The sequence below is a fragment of the Pleurodeles waltl genome, chromosome 7 (genome assembly GCF_031143425.1).
Source record: "Pleurodeles waltl isolate 20211129_DDA chromosome 7, aPleWal1.hap1.20221129, whole genome shotgun sequence".
NCBI classification, from domain to species: Eukaryota; Metazoa; Chordata; class Amphibia; order Caudata; family Salamandridae; genus Pleurodeles; species Pleurodeles waltl.
This window is the reverse complement of record NC_090446.1, coordinates 189,828,546-189,846,156: the sequence shown is the minus strand read 5'-3', so window position 1 is coordinate 189,846,156 and position 17,611 is coordinate 189,828,546. Positions and strand designations below refer to the sequence as shown.

Sequence of the window (17,611 nt, the reverse complement as noted above, 5' to 3'; positions counted from 1 at the left end):
CTTGCCTCCAGGACTACACTATTTACTTTTCATAGATGCATACATGTTTTTTGGACCTTTACTAATTACTTTATTTTCTAGCATGATCAAGCAGTTTATAGAGTAATTTGAGGGGAGTAGCTCAGATGTAGTCATTAGAGGTGTCAACAATTATGTCATTTGAGATGCCACCAGTGATGTCATGCGCTGCTTAGGTTTGTGCACAGGGCCTGATCTGCAACAAGGCCCTGCAGCTACACCCTAGGCACCCAAGCCCCTGATGTATGTGGCCAAAAGTTGTGTCATATGGTTGGGCACATGGCCTGTAGCGAGGCAATGCGCCCACCACACTGCAGAGGACAACACCCCCCATGCACAATCTACTGCTGTGTGCAGTGTGGGCATAGGACCTAGACACAAGCCCTTCATCCAAACCTGTGGGCGTCGAACCCCCATGGACATCCATCCCGGAATGCATTTGCATTTTCTCTGAGATTATTAAAGAATGAAGTAGAAGTACAAACTGAGTGTAAAGCAGAGGGCTGTCTGAACACGCTATAAATTTTGTTTAGTAGTAGGTGAAAAAAAAGCCTGCATTGTGTCGAGAAAGTCAATGCTAAAAAATATAAGAACTTAATAAGTACAATACACATACAAATCAAGAAATCATAAGCAAAGTAAGTGTGAGCTTGTTGATAAAATGAATTGTAAAGTGCATTGCGGTTTTCAAGATAGCAGCAATTAATAAGTATGAAACAAAAATGGTTTCAGTGGTCAGTATTTGTATGTTGTTGGTCATTTAAAAAATGTGGCTGAAGTTTACTATTTGATGGTTCTAGTATTTATTTTGGGAGGAATTCCAATCAACCAGGTACAAACAGATTATCCTAGATCGATTTGGTAGCATATGCATTTGGACCTCAACTGGGGACCTTTTGTGTCACTTCCCATTGTATTCACTCCCATAATCTAACTAGCCGAAGTGTTTAAGTCTAACTTTTTCCTGCTATTTAACCAGATACATTTTCTTGTGATTTTTTTTCAGGTGGCCAGTTGGTGGTGAATGACAAGAATATTGTTTCAACAATATTGAGTTGCATGAATACCATGTCAAAAATGTCAATACAAAATATCAAACAGCACAATGTGAAAATAAGAATATCGATTTTTTAATGTATTTCATTTTTAAAAATATTGTTGTATATAATATTGTTTACTTCAATATAGTTCTATTAAATATTGTGATCAAATGTTGAACAGGTGAAAAATAGTAAATATTTTGCGAAAACAAATATCTTGACATGGGGTTTCCAGTGACGTAACGAAACTTGAGGGGGGCCCCCTGCGAAGTCCCTCGAGGTGGCCCCTTCCACACTGGACCCAGTCAGGGCCATGCCATCTGTGCACATTGTACTGTGCTGAGGGTGCCCCCTGGAGCTCAGGGCCCCCCCCGCACCGCAGGGGCTGCCGGAGCCTTTGTTATGCCACTGGGTGTTCCAGGTGAACATAGCAGCACAAATTTAAAAAGAGGCACAATTGGCCAATATCTGTTTTGTGACTGAATTAATGGCTCAGATTGTCAACAGAAAATGTCTGTTCGACATTATAGTACAATACAACAAGAGAAACAGAGATTAAGAAATCACTGTCATTATTTTATTTGTCTTAAGTATGTTACGAGCAAGCTTTCATTGCTTATAGGTAAGCAGGACATTTTACAGCAGACCGAAATATTGCTGCATACAGGATTCTTCCATAATGCATATTAATCATAACAGTCAGCACAAATAACGTCAACATCCTCCCCAAGATGACCCACATCACTCTCACCTCAGGAAGCTCCACTGGTTCCCCATTCAGAAGAGATTCCACTTCAAGATGCTGATCCATGCTTACATAGTCCTTCTCAAACAAGGACTAGCATACATCAACCACCGCCTGAACTTTCACCAACCCTCCTGCACCCCTCACATACGTTGAAGCCACAGCAGAGGTCGCTCCCTCTCCTACCTCACAGCCAGAACCTGAAACAACCTCCCTCTCTACCTCCGAACCTTGCGGGTTGATTAGCTACGCTTTACAAGTCCAGCTGATTGACTGATTGATTAATTGACTTGAGTAAGTCTCCTTGCAAATACTGACCAAGAAGAAATTAAAAGAAAATCCAAGTGCATAAGGTTTTTCTTTACTACAACCTTCCTGGAAAAGTGTTCCTGTCACAGCCAGTAATGGAAAACGAGAATTGATAGTAATAATTTGTGTAGTTTAGCCAATTTGCGAATTATGCTGTCTGAATTGATACATGGCTCATGCTTTGTAAAGCAACTTTACTTGATCAATATCAGCAAGCTCTGAAGGCGCATGTAAGATTTTCACACTAAATATACAGAAGACATATTTACATACAAGTCAGCTCAATTGTTAATTTACATATTCATTAGATACATTGAAAACAGGGCCTTATTGATCATATAGGCGTTCTAGGCTGGAGGTACGTGGCTTCTATGGTTTCAATGAACTTCTATGACCCTGCTTTGAAACAGAGTGGCCCATATATTTGAAAACCTCTATTGTAATATGCCCCATTTGGGTCCATTATTTCTAAAAATAAATGTGCGGCGAAACATTACTCTCAAACCCTAGTGGGAAGGCTCACTAATCGTTTGCACAGTCTAATGCACGGTAATTTGAACATCTTTACCAGGGCTGGTGTAGGTTCCCAGTTGAGTCCTGATTGAAAATGTAACATTGTGCAGGCATCAAGGGTTACCAGTAAGTACCCATGTGCAAGACATCACATAGTCGGCTGCTGACCTTAAAACTGAAACAATATCAGAAAATACTTGCAGGAAGCAATTGCATATTTTTGATACATTGTTACCTATCAGGTCTCTTTGCCTAGACTATGTCAATGACACCCTCTCCAAATGATTAAAAAACAAGATAACTTCTTAATCTACATATCCTGATTTACATTTCACCCACCCTTCAATCATTTGGCTAGCTACTGGTGGCTAGACAGATTCCCTTTAAGGCAACATGCATCTCTCAGTAATCTACCCACAGCATTTGACCACCCTGCCTTCAGCATAAAGTCCATACCTTGCACAAATGAGATCACTTCTTTCTAGGATGTCCCCATTCTTGACTATCCTTTGTTTAAAAAATGCTTGCATGGCAGAAGCTGCTTCTTGGTTCAGACAGCTTAAATATGAAACTTGACACTTGCTAGAATATGAATAACTAACAGCTGCCTTGATTTCTGGAGAGCATTAAGACCTGGCTTTTCCCCACACACATTTTTGTATGATACTCACCACTCAAAAAGAGGTAAATGCACACAAGGCGGGTGCTCCACTGGATGGCTTGCTAGACCCAATATTGAATTGTGGAAATCTTGTTAGACCCAACTCAGAATTTTGGAAATCACTACTTAAATTGCCATCAAGCTTTCCTAGAGTGCTCCTGTTCTCGAACATAAGTCATCTGCTGTTCCTTTATTGAAACCAACTGTCAGATGGCCCCAGAAAATTTGGACTAAAAAGATGGAAAATGCCAGGTACATATCTAGTCAATAAGGTCTGGAAACAACATTTATCGATCAATGAGCATCAAATTATCACATGCCAAACAATAGGAAAAGGAAACCAAGAGACTTGACTTGACTATTCCAAGTACTCGTTCAAATATGAATCTACTGACGCGAAAGAAGATAGACGCCATTGTTAATAAGCAATTTCTAATTTTAAAGTTAAATCAGAAAATAGTTGCAATAGGAAATTTGCACCCAAGGAGCTATACTGGCTTTTTTATCCTTTGCGGAACGCCCAACAATATCTCATCCTGTTAGCTAACCAGAGAGAGAAGACTCTTTGCATTGGCAAGGGGAGGTTGCTTGTTGTTACATGTCATTACGAATAGAAGAAACCTTGCGGTCTCAGACATGCGTGGTGAGAGAGGACATGCAGCACTTCATGCTGTTCTGTAACCTCTACATTAAGGTCAGGTTTTAATACAATAGCCAAGATCCTACGCAGAGAAAGCTTTAAAAACAAGCAGATCACATATTTTTTCTCCTAAGTGACCTTTCTGGCCATACAACAAAGCTAGCTGGTTTATACTTAAGAAAAAGCTGTGACATCCACATAAAACTCCTGGCCGCTTAACCATGCTGAGCAGGAAATAGGAGCTTTGCATTTTCTCCTGGAAGAACTTTCATGAGATTTCAAGTTTTTTTTTTTTATTGTAATATATTATTTTACATGCACTTATTGTGTGCATATTTGTTAAATGTTTAGCTTTTTTTTACTTGTATCTTTTTAAAATGCTTGTGTAAAAAGCAGGCACGTTGTTACACTGTGGACCGAATGTACTTTCAATACATTCAAATTCAATTCTGAATTTCCAAGACCATGTTTACCCTAGCTCGTGCTGCCTCCAGCAGTTTTTCCTGGTTTTAGTGGTGTAAGAGCAGCCTGGGTAGTCCTATGGATTTGAAGTCTGAGGAGCTGTGCTTAATTTTTTTAATAAATAGGTTTTGAGGCCCAGTGTTGCCCAGGAGGCCACTGTAGCTTACACTCCCAGGAGCCCTGCCATCTCCGTCACATGCCAGTATAAATGCTCCCTACAAAACATCACACTCCTATTAATGTGAGTTTGGAAATTTTCAAGCCACACACAGTTGTAAGAATGGACTAGATGTGCTACAATATTTTTTTTAATGTGTATTTATTTGTTAAACTGATGTGCTCCTCTTAAATCCGAGAAACAGTATCACAATATGGGGGACTGATATAAGTAAGTGCCAGTGTTAACAATTTAGTGCCAGTGATGTGCACGGCAGGCACCTGCACAAATTAAGCAATCCTGTGGGTGGTTTGGAGAGTCAGGCTGGCACCACTGCAGATGTTTCCAACGGAGCTGTGGAATTTTACTTGAGTGCATTCTAAAGATTGCAAGTGGGGTACAGCATAAGGAAGGATGCGCACTGAAGCAATTTTTGGAAGGACGTCTGTGCTATTAGAACAAGCACAAGCGTGGATAACAAATTTACTAAATGAAGGCTCTAGAGAAATATGTACATGCACTGTAACATTTGGTACGTCAAACTTTTTAATAAAATTGTGTGTTTTATTTATTTGATAAACCATAGTTATGCACATTAAAACAAATTATTTTCTTGAAATACAAGCACTTGACAAATATTACATATAGAGTATTGATGTGCTTACTCAGATGATACTTCAATTGACCATTTAGCTAACGCGCAGAATGTGTTTATCATTGTTACGCAAACTGCCCTTGCCTCCTTCTGCTGAACACAATGCACCTCATGTGTTACAATATAAATTCTTCCCGGGGGCGTATTGTGCGATAACCAATAGCATGACAGTGAGACACCAATGCTCTTCTCAAAGATGCGAACGTAAGTGACACCGTCGTAAAGTAGTGACTAAGGTGTGCCTGGGGTGGCCCAAAACTACCCATATCTGGAAGGAAAGCCCCCTCTCTATATATTCTCCATGTACTTGCCAAAAGGGCTTGGCTGTTGCTAGACCTAAAAAAAATACTAATTAGCACTCAATTAATTTGCAGGAACAGGCCTCAAACCGGCCAGATAAAATCACATCCAAATATCGCAAGGCCCCTTGATTGGCTTTGACTGGAACAGAGAGACAAGTGCAAAGCACTAAGCACCATGCTTGGATATAGTAGGGCAAGTACCCAGAACACCTTAACCATGAACCCCCTCTAAACTGAGACCAGAAACCTAACATCATGTCAGATATGCAGAATTAGCCAAAGAAACAAAAGGCACAAACACAAAGCCAGGCACTCGGGATGAAAAGACTACATCTTAGACCTCTAGACCACAAAATGAGGTACCTAGTGAAATACAGCATGCTCAGAAAGCAGAAAAGCAACTGTGCTCCTAATGCATTTTGTACTATGTTGAGCACCACCAATCAAGCGACAATGAGTAACTAATCAACAGACACCAACTGTTATATTAGTTCTTGCTTTTTCTGTCAGAAACAATATTAGTTTGATATTTCTACTGTTTATAAATCACAACAATTACATGAATGGTTGATCAAAAAGTCTGACAAATCGTCCGGCCTGCACATAAAATTAATCCTGAAGCATAATCCCCAAAATATAATTCTTAAATTATTTTCAAGTTAAAACGGCAAGAAAACACCTGTCTTTCCATGTGACGGATTTAGGAAAGAAATTAAAGCATGGCCTATTTTCCCAACAGTAACATAGTATGGAAACTAAATTACATTTTGAGACTCTATATTCTAACAGTTGTATAGGACCGGCTGAGTGTGTCTCACAGAAAAAGGGTTCACTTTATTTAAGCCAAAAAGTAAAACAGTTCACATCTCTATTTCTAAAATGTCTTTACTTCTTCTTTGACAACTTAGTATCAGTTGGAAGTTCACAATATTGTTTGTAGCCCTTAGCCATAGCATTTCTTTAACCAGGAACTTCATCAGGTCACTTTTGGGAAGTGGTCCATTTGGAGTTGAAGTAATTCATTTGAAATTTCAACGTCTGTCTGGATGCCACTCCTTCTGTCTGGACATGCACAATCTCAGAATGTTTTCTGTTGCCATTATTAAGTAAAGTTGTGGTTAACATATGAGGGATACAAGTGGAAGTTTTTCTTCAAAAAAAGAGTTTGTCCATAAGTCCTTGAATCATGGTCAGGTTAAGACCCACACCTTGCACACCTTAATGCTCATATGAGATAAGTTCCAATCACCAAGGCACGGCATCTTCATTCATGTGATGCATGTTGAACCTCCCTTAGTAGAAAGCTCTTCTCAGATGTCATGAGAGCAGCAACATAAATCCAACGTAAGAAAGCTGCCTAGTAGCCTAATTTCCTTTCTGTAATTCTCACACATTTTCCTTCTCATTGCCCCTCAGAAGCAAATAAGAGGCTATTGAGGACCAAAAATGTCAGAGTTTCCATTGTGTCAATAAGCAAGCGTGTAATGATTACTGGCCTATGAGAAATAAAATAAAAATTGTTATTGTGCGACTGGGGATTGGGATTGAGAGATGATGTGAAGTATAATTTATGTGAGTTGCAAGGTAAACGTGATGTCAGAGCAGTGGCGTACCGAAACTTGAAGCCCCCCCCCGCAAAGTGCATGGATGGCCCCCTCCGAACTCAGGAGCTCCCACATCAGGGTACTGAGATGAGGGGCCCCCTGGAGCTCAAGGTGTTGCAGGGGCCTTTGTTACGCTACTGCGTCAGAGAGCAGCATAGTGGAAATCTTGAAGATGACTGAAGATGTTAAAAACAATGTAATAGAAGTCTAAACACCTTTCTATTTCTGGATGGTTACTTCCTGATGCCCTATAACTATTTACCTTGATGTCTATTGGTTTAGGTGGTGTATAAATTTCCTAAGAAATTTGAACTCGAAGGCCAATAGTGAGGCATGTTAAGTACCAGTACCTCGGAGTGTGGCTATCCAATGCCGGTAAAATAGCACACCAGGCAACAGCACTAAGAATTAAGGCAGAGAGAACCACCTATCCTTTAGCCAAACTTTATCTTCAGCTCCAAGCACCTACAATAAAATGAAACTTTTACCCACCATTACTTCTGGTCATTTAGCATATCCTGGTAGGATAACTAAAACACTGGAGAAATGTCAAATGAGAGCTTAGAAAATAATTTTTCAAATCCCTAAATTTACCAGGCATGCAGGGTTAAGCCCAGAATTCAACATAACAAGTATGGATATAAATTGCAAATGGACATAATTTAGCAATTTCATGGTGTCTCCAGGGCCAATACCGATAGTTTGAGAGGCTCGTTGAAAGTGATCTTTGAAAATGTTTCTAGTACCTGGGACATCTATCTCAGGGAAGCCGAGGAATTCTTTGACCTAGTCCCCACAGGATCCCCTAATAACAAAGGTCCACCTGAAAAAGGTTTTTCAAGTTCATGGCATGCAAATCTCCAGAGAAAGGGACATTACCATAATCAGGGAAATTAGGGGGGCAGAGGGCTTAGCTGAGTCGTATAGCTCTGCCAGCCTCCAGCTGTATATGAAAGCAGCCGTGAAAGTTCGAACTTTTCAGAGCATTTTACATATGCGGCTCCTAACATTACCTGCCTGGGAATTTAGATGCAGTTGGAAGGCAATGTGGGGTCCCCCTCAGGAACTTATTCTATGCAACTATCTTATTGAATCCATTAGTCACTTAATATGCTGCTGCCCGGGTCTGGCCTCAGAGAGACGCCAACTTTTAAAAGCTCTTTTTCTGAAATGTGGCCTAAGGACATGTAAAGATGCTGTTAAATATATATTTACTGCTGAGACTCCCATGGAGCTGGCCCGCTTCGGGAAATTTTTCATCATCATGAGAAAAAATCTTCTGCTAGCCTGCGCCCACCAATGTACGGAAATCAAAAAGGGGAGGCAGCACCTAAAGCAACGTTGTTAACTAAGTGGCTGAGTTATCTCCCCAAATGTTGACCCCGAGCAGTTTCAAGGAGGACAACTGCTCACCATACTACAACTTACTCATGAGACCGAAGGTAGTGCCTGAACATCAGTACTCTGCTATAAGGGGAAGGTGCCAAATGGAGGCGGATACTGCATTGTAGGGCACCTGTATTCCCATTTTAAAGTCTTAGGGAATTTTTAATATATTGTTACATATTTTCTCATTCTATACTTTCTTGTATATTTATCACACTCCCTTTTAGTTAAAAGTTTTCAGCATTCATACAATAATCAATTTTCAATTATGCTCCGCAGGCATCCTACATTACATATATATAGCGCCTTCCAGCCAAATACCATTTTTTAATAAGCATTTTGCAGTGTACCCTGGTTCTATAATTTCAGTATACTTGGGAATTTTTGAGTTATTAGCATGTACTGTAAGGAGTCTGTATTTTACATTTTTAAAGATGATCTCCATGCCATAAAGCATTTTATAACAAGTACCATGCTTTGTGATTTAAGCTTATTCTAGTCTAAGAGAACTTTGGGTAAAGGCATGATGATATATGTCAAGAAGGATATGGCTTTTTATGATGAAGTGTAATTTTTAGCTTTGCAGCAGTCTTAATAATTTTCATGTATTGTGTTTTGCAAAGGTTTTAAATAATCATGCAAATGAAGGTTATTCATTCATAGTGAGACATAATATGAAAGGGATCTACAAACCTGCGAGAGTGAGGTAAAGGAGTGGTAAGACCTAAGTGAGACACACAGTGAGGTAAGTATGTACTTTGTAAGCAAATGTTGGACTCGGGCTGAAATAGAGGATCATGGTAGTGAATAAAATTAATTTAGCAAGGACTAGTGGGAGAAAAGAAAACCATGAAAAAAATTCAGAGTAAGAGGAAATCTGGCCAAAGATCAAAACTGAAAATGACAGAATGAAGGTGGTGGGAGGGAAATGTAATAGGTATACTTGCTGAGGGATATAAGGAGCTAGGGTTTGGGGGAAGGCTAGATGAAGCAAGGAAAATGGGAGAGAAGGAAGAAAGGCACATGTAAATCAGGATGAATGACTTGCAAAGGAGTATTCTGGAGGTAAAAGACAAGGCTGATGAATATAGTGTAAGAAATAGGGGACAGACCACTGTCAGAATCTGCAGACCATCACAGATACATTGGACTGTGGATCTGCAGACCATCACAGAGACGTTGAACTGTAAAGGTCGGCATCCCCGGGTGAGTTACTAGCTGTGGCACCGTGTACGGGTGAGCAATTCACTTACAACTCTGAGCAAAATGTGGGCCATCACAAGGATTTCTGCCCTGGGTATTTCTTCAATTCAACAAATGATCCACAGAAGATTTGGTGGAGTGGTTAGAATGGCATCTCCACGCCTATGCCTGCATAAAAAATGATTGGAGAAAACTAATGGATCTTTAACTCTGAAAACCTCAACATGCCATTGTGAAGAAAATTACTTCATGTGCCGTGCTACTTTGCATCTGATTCCCTGATTTGATTTGTCATATGCCTGTCTATGACTGTTTGCAAATTGTGAACAAAACCCTTAATGCAAACACATTGAAGCATAACACAAAAGGCATTTTGCCAGCATTTCACTGAGGATTATGCTCAATATCATCTTATTATTGGAATTTTCTTAGCAAATATATAAACTCAACTTCAGAAATACTGATTTTAGAAATACTGAGTTAGTGTCCGAACTTCTCAACTTTGCTCGCTCAAAGCAAGCCAAACATGACAATGGTGAGAACTATACCTTATAAAACAGTAGTGTTGGCAGGAGGGACTGGCAGCCATCAAAATGCACAGATAGCCAACAGTGGTGCAGTCAAGCAAACTCTTAATGATAAATGTCCATAACATGTATTCACTTGTGGTTTCAATCCAAACCTAAGATGCAATGCCACCAGGGGATTTCTTAACAAGTAACCAATCAAGTGGCTCTCAATAATTAATCAGAACTATTGATTGCACACCACCAATCAAAACAATATAGTGCTTTATATCATTCAAATGTAATTGCCCATGACATGTTACAACTACAAAGTACAAAGTACAATTGTCAGTCTTAAATTAAACGGCAGTTTAAATTGTTTTCCAAGATAGTCTTCAGAGACAGTGGAGAGATGTTTTTAGTGAAATCGTGCATTAACCACCCGTGAATAGTACTAGAGCGGTTAGCAGTCAGTCTGTGTATGTCGTGCAACCGGTGACAATATTTCATGGGGACGCAAGTAACATGTCAAGACATGCTTGCTAAGCCTTCACACATATGCTGTTGTTAATCAATAAGTCATACAAATCTTACACAATTTTGTCACGTGAAATAAAATGAGGTTAGAAATCATGTCTCCTGTTTCAAGAGCAAACCTAACCACTAGATCGCATCTCTTTCCCAGACCTTGTGTATGGTGCCATCATTTTAACATGAAAGTTGTTTCTAGGCTGCCCAAAAAGTCCTTTTTATCTCACTGCCTTATTCAGTTTCAGCTTTCACAGCCACCCGTGCCTTCTGTCATATATTAAGGGCCGCCCAGGCCTTTTATCCCACATGGCATTTCCTGGTGAGCTGAGCATTTAGTTCCCTTCTTCCTTCCGTGGTTCATTGGAGCAGGCACGGGGAGCCTTGGAGAGAGGGCGGGAGGAAGGAAGGAGGAACAGAGGAAGTGACCAGAAGGGCAGAAGACAGAGAGGACGGACAGAGAGAGAGAGAACTGATGGATGGGAAAAGGGAGACAGCATGAGGGAGGAAGGAGCACAGCTGGTTTGAGCATTTTCGCAGGGGCTGCTTCTGGTTCCCCAATCCCTCCCTGGCCATATTTAGGCCCATATTTATACTTTTTTAGCGCCGCATTTGCGTCATTTTTTGACGCAAAAACGGCGCAAACTTACAAAATATAATTGTATTTTGTAAGTGTGCGCCGCTTTTTCGTCAAAAAGCGGCGCAAATGCGGCGCTAAAAAAGTATAAATGTGGGCCTTAATATTTACAGGTTCTGTTTCCTTTCTTTGAGTTTTTCCAGTCGAAGTCCGTGCAAATGTCAGGGACACATAGCTGTACCTTTCTGTTATTGGTGAGTTCGGGTCATATGGGTCATAAAATTAAGGCCAATTGGTATTCGCTTAATTCAGAACTACCGGCTAGCAGTCCCGTCCCAATCCATAGGACCCCGAACACGTTCCTCGCCTGGTCCATTAACCCCGTGGTATCAAAAACGATTAAGAATGTCAACCCATGGGTCAGAGTCACACTGCATTTACTCAAATTAAATTGAACGCCCAGCTTCGGGCTATTCATTCAATGCCTGAGGTAATACATGTTTTTCCCAGTGCATTATTGGTTGTGTTCAAGACTGTATCCATGGATACACGTGGAGCGCTCTTTGTACAATTCATAAATGCCCTTCCGTCCTGACAGCCCCTGCGTCCATTTCATGTTTAGTTTCACGGCTTGGCTGCACTTTTTATGCAGAAGGCCTTGGTTATGCAAGTAAATGACGCCAATCCACCCACCTCTAGCATTCTCTTTGTTGTACATTGACATGGCAGGGAACGGATGCCTTGTCAGCTCTCGTCGAACATACTCGTCGTGGTTATTGGTTCATTTTGGACAAGTAGCACCGGGGCTTTGAGTGAGATTAAAAAAGCGGTGGGACTCTAAAAGGAGTGTGGTCTAAGTAGCTTAACGGGAAATCTTTACCGGGGTGGGTGATCTACATATGAACGTTGTAGCTTAAAACGTGTAGTCTAAAATCCTGCACTTCCTGTACCACAGCACCTGACCAATATTTTGGTCCCGCTCTCAGCTTTCTGTTATTGCATTCAGGCACACACAGGGTGTATACATGCATCAAAACCAAGACCATCCAGTTAGCTCTGATTCTGTTGAGAATACCTAGAATTGAAAAAGCTTCAATTCTGAAAATATGAGTCTGTAACTTGAACATTGCTGAGGTCTGTCAAAGGGGTGGTGGTCTTTGGAGTGCCGCAATCACCTCTTTTCGCCCCTTCACACATTTGTTCTCTAAAATCTGTTAGAACCTACGCCTTTTTGTTCCCCACATCTTTCTGAAATCCTCCATCTGAATATCTCACCACTCATGTCTTTCCTCTTCAGGTCCCTCTTGGTACTCTCCCCTGCAAGTACTTGCAACTCATGTACACGCTCTTTTCAGCTCCCCTACACACAAAAAGCACCCACTCATCCGTAAGTACTTCATTTTCTTTAACTTTCTCCCTGTTAATGTTTCAACAGCTTTGTACCTCCTTCACATACTCTCACAAAGGATCACAATTGCAGTTGGCATATACGGCCATTGCTCTGTGTAATCTGAGGGAGGCCAAGGATGGGTTGAGCGTGTATTCAGAACACTTTGATGACCCACTGACCACCACTTGGGGAAAATCACATTTCGTTAAGCCTCAACTTCAGAGCTCTCAATTGTGGCCCATTAGAAACATCCACCCATAACCTAAAAACAACAGTTCACAGTATGGACCATATAAGATTACTTGGCAGCATGAAAAAAATACCACAGAACCACAACAGCGTAGAAAAAGCTAACACCCTCCTGAAAGGCAAGATTAAATAAAATAATTGAAATGCACACAAGAGCCCCATCTCTGACAGGACATAAATATCGGCCCAGATTGGGACTAATTTTAATATTAGTTTGTAATTCTGCCAGGTTTGGTAACTGGAGGATCTTTACCTACTTAAAGCCCTGAGTGGCAGTCATACCTTTTCGCTGGATAATGCTTTTGGGGAAGCAAAATGCCAGACTAGCTAGTAGAAAGTGAGTGGGCTGCAATAACAGACAAAGGTTGTTAACCCAGTTTACACGTTTACTGTATGATGCGAATTCCCTAAAAAGCTATTATACTTTCTGGATTTTGCTACTTGTTTTTCTACGTATCTCTACACTTAAGGTGTCTTAAAATGCTCTAAACAGTCCTGAGGTACCAATCTGGCTGCTCCATGCAATACGCAAATATGCAAACATTTAAATACAAGCAGTTTTGGTGTCCAAGGCATAATCATGCCTTCAGCAGGATCCTACACACTTGATGTACAAAAAGGAATCTCAAATGTAGATTGATGTTTGAATGTCCTATGGGTTTTAGCCATTTACTGTAGGAATAGTCTTCTGAAATCATTTGCATTGTAGAGCATCTTACACAGCTGTACAGTTGCAATTACTTAAGCTTCAGCAGGGAATCTTTTTTCTCTTTTTTAATTCCCCTGCCAGTTTTCACGGTTATTGAGCTAGCATGCATGATTGACAATAGTGAGAATCGTCCATCATAAAATCTACTTCTCTTTATTTATCCATATTTAACTGCGGACAAGAAAATTGATTGCTTTCTGTTTGTATTTACCTGTAAAAATCAAGAAAAATTGAAAACTAGAAACTTTAGTTACAATCTGTAATTTACGAGAGACCTGGTTGTCTAGACACTTACAGAAGAAAACCAATGCTTTATTTGTGTTGGTGGTTACAGAAGGCGGCATCAGCACACAGTTTTGGGGACAGGGTCTTTTTTCTTTGAATTTTGTCATCATCAGACCTTGGTCCCGGACAAGCGAGAAAATGGAAAACAAGGAAGAGAGAAAGAGGAAGGGAAATAGAGGGAAAACTGTGACAAAGGAAGAAAGGAGAGCAGCGAATGACCATGCAGGCCTGAGGTAAAGAGACGGGAAATGTTGTTGGGTCGAAGTAGGAGTCTTAAATGGAATCAAGGCCACAGCTTTGGCATCCGGCATCACAGGGCGTCAGCACCCCCAATGGCAGAGTCCAAAGAAAAACTTTGTGCCCCTTCATTTTTTTTTTTTTTTTTTTTTTTTTTTTTTTAGTTGCAAATGAAGTACTAGCAAAACAACCCAAAACGCACTATACCCAAATATTTCACATTTCAGAGAAAAGAGAATTTATTTCAAGAGGCAAAGAGCAGCTCAGCCAACATCACATTACGACACCGGAGCGCTACATAAGACGCCTTCTGTGGCACCTTATTCTCAGACTGCGTTAGCATCCACCGTCTTTCAAAAAACAGCATGCAAGCTGACATTCCAGTACTTTCTATGAAAATCACACCCTCAGTACCAAGATAATACGCCCGTGTTGTGCTGCTCGTACATTCAGATTGTGCGTTTTTTCCCCCCATTGCGCTTCGCAAAATAGATTTTTATTTTACTCGCTCCCTTGGGAAGGGTCAACAGTAAACCGACGTGCAGGAAAGACGTGGATGAAGCGCGGCGAGCGGCCTTTCTGATCGGCAGCACAGCACCAGGAACGTATTAAGGCCACCGTCGCCGTTCCTGGGAAGTGCCACCCGAAGAGCACAGTTCTTCTGGCATATGGTGCGATTTTCAAACAATTATTCGAAATGCATGGTGCAGCTACTCACTTGTCACACTGCTGCCATCATCCTGGCTAAGCCTAATAAAAGGATCAACGAATACCAAAAAACAGCAGGATAAATCGCGTTACACGTCACGCTCTGTTTTAAACAAGACGCTGGCACTTTGAAACGCAATTTTCTGCTTGCCCCAGGGCTCACCGGTTGGAAGGGGCAGGCCTGAGTTAGCCACCGCTCCCCCTGATGTGCCCCTGCCCTGGCAGACCCGTGCACACCCCCTTTCCAGAGTCCTGCAAGTGCTCTAAGCCAGCTGTGGCTATTTCGTGCATGTGATTGTGGACACTGCTTTGTTGCACGCGCTCCAGCCACCGCAGATGCAACCTCGCCACAGGTGTCCCGTGGGATGTGTGTTTGTCTGTGTTTATTCGCTCAGCCTCCAAAACGGTTATGCAGCACGCGTGGTAAATCAAATAGTAACAACTTGACATCCAGTGTTAGAAAATCAACATATAGGGCATGAAGCAGACATTTAGAGAGAGAAAGGGACGCGAGTGAGACAGTGCAACAGATGGACTGACCTCCAAATCCTGGGGCGTAACTACCATTGGTGCAACAGGTGCAGTGGCACCGGGGCCCGTTGAATCCCAATAATCGCTGTAATAACTGCCCAAACACCAGTCAAAGGGGGCATTTTGAATTGCTTGCACCATGTCCAATGGGATTCTAGCGATGGTGCTGTGCAACCCCGAGCTATTTAGGAGAAATGTGTTGAATGAGACATTGTAAGAGATGGATTGGCCTTCAAACTCCGGTGGCTAGAAGAGGGCGGAGGGTGAGATATTGCAAGCGTTGGACTGTTCTTCAAAACTCAGGCTGTTGGGTGAGAGGGCGTTGAGCAGCACATTGCAAAGCATGGACTGGCCTCCACCATGCTTGTGTTCAAGAGAAAGGTTGTTCAGTGGGATGTGGCAAGACCTGGCTGCAAGTGCCTCCAAAAACTGTGTGCTTTTTTTGAGACACGGTTATGTGTGAGGTATAACAAATCAATGCCTGACCAGGAAATGACAGGTATGTGGGAGGAAGGTTTGTGAATGATACGTTATATAAGATTGTTTGGTCTCCAAATATCGTGTGTTTAAGAGAAAGGGCTGTGAGAGTAACATTTGAAGATGTGGTCCTCAAAATCCGTTTTTTTTGGGGGGGGGAGGGGCGTGGACAACGGCTGAGACATTACAAGGCATGAGCATAGCTTCAAATTCCCGGCAGGTGTGCAGGAGAGGGCCGTGAGTGAGACATTGCAAGACATCCACTGACCTCCACAATCCAGGTGTTTTGGTGAGAGGATGGTTAGTGAGACTTTGCAAGACTCGGTCTTATTTACAACGGGTGCTGTCTTTGAGAGGTGAGGTGTGAGACGTCACAAGACACAAACTAACCATCAAAAAGCAGGCTTTGGAACATAGGTGATGAGTGAGACATTGCATTGCAAAGACTTACCCCCATCTTCTTCATCAAACGAGTTCATGCAGGGGAAATAGATGGCCAGGGCTTCGAATGAAGCCGACAGGCTAATGCGGCTCTGAGACCGCTCCATGTAGAGCCCGGGAGCGCTCCCCGGCTCCACCGGTGGCTTGGCCAGTTTAGTCGTGCCATTTTTCACTCGAAGCACTGCACGCGGCGTTTTGGCAGATTTTCCGGGCCCCCTCAGAAAGAAGAAAAAAATGGCTTCGTTTTCACTCCCTTCACCTACAGTCACCTTTCCCTTTGCTTCGGTAATAAGAAAAAAAATCAGGGGTGTGCAAGGTTTGTTTCCGTTTTGCCTTAATCTCTCGTCACAAAGACAGCATCCCTTCTAAAGCCCTCGGCTCTGATTGGTCCTCTTCAGAATTGACATATGTACACACCGATGATTTTTTTCAGCCTCCTCGGTGCATGCAAAATTGTCCCCAAAGTGGATAAGATGCCAGTTTGCAGCAGCCCACGAAATAGTCCGTGCGAAGATAGCTCAATCAGACAGCCTGCGCTCTCCTTACCTCAGCATCAATTGCTCACTGGCCTTCATTCACAGGAGAGCTGCCTGTAAGGGGAGGAGGAGGGGGGCTTGAATGAAGTCATTATTGGGTTACAGCTAGTCCAATCACAGCAGCCTCCGAGGCAGCGGGGGCTGTCTGTCAGCATCTCCTGGGCTGCAAGCAGAGACCAAGCTGCAAATGGAGCATTTCCAGCATAGATTTTTGGGACCCGTGGTACAACAGCTGTGCAAAGGGGCTGCAACAGCGTTAGACTCGGTCTGATTAATGCAACTGGGAAGATGCTGCAGCAAAAGGGGAGCTGTGCATGTCCTGCGCCTCATTTCCGGGTTTGAATTGAGCCAGGCAAAGCGCGCATGCAAGGCTCCCCTGGAAATGCAAGATTGCTGAGGTAAAGAAAGAAAGCCAATACAACAAACCTGCTCCCGGAAATGGTCCACTGACCTTCACAGCGCTTCGGATCCAAACTAATCCAGAAGGCACTATATAAATGCCGGTAAAATAACACAACCCCAATATAACCTTACAGCACCTGGACCCCTCCGCACCAAAGCAGACATATTATTCATAAATTCCAGGTACCATCAAATTTTTCAGTATTAGAGTGCACGTTTATAGTAGGAGCAATGCATTTGTCTCTCTCAAAAGAGTTCAAAAGAGAAATGAAATGTCACCTCCTGCAACTAGATCACAAATAATGATTCCCCCTCACCCATAAGTATTTAGGGTATATGC

The 17,611-nt window shown here is 42.0% G+C and overlaps 1 protein-coding gene across 1 annotated transcript in view; it reads right to left on the bottom strand.

Moving 5' to 3' along the window:
* RIMS4 (regulating synaptic membrane exocytosis 4) overlaps nt 1-16,927 on the bottom strand; it is a 348,985-nt gene extending 332,058 nt beyond the window's left edge. The window contains exon 1 of the mRNA XM_069243543.1: nt 16,344-16,927. Coding sequence (XP_069099644.1) covers nt 16,344-16,440 — 97 coding nt within the window. The 5' untranslated portion in view covers nt 16,441-16,927. The remainder of the gene's footprint in view (nt 1-16,343) is intronic.
* Between the last annotated feature and the right edge of the window lie 684 nt (nt 16,928-17,611).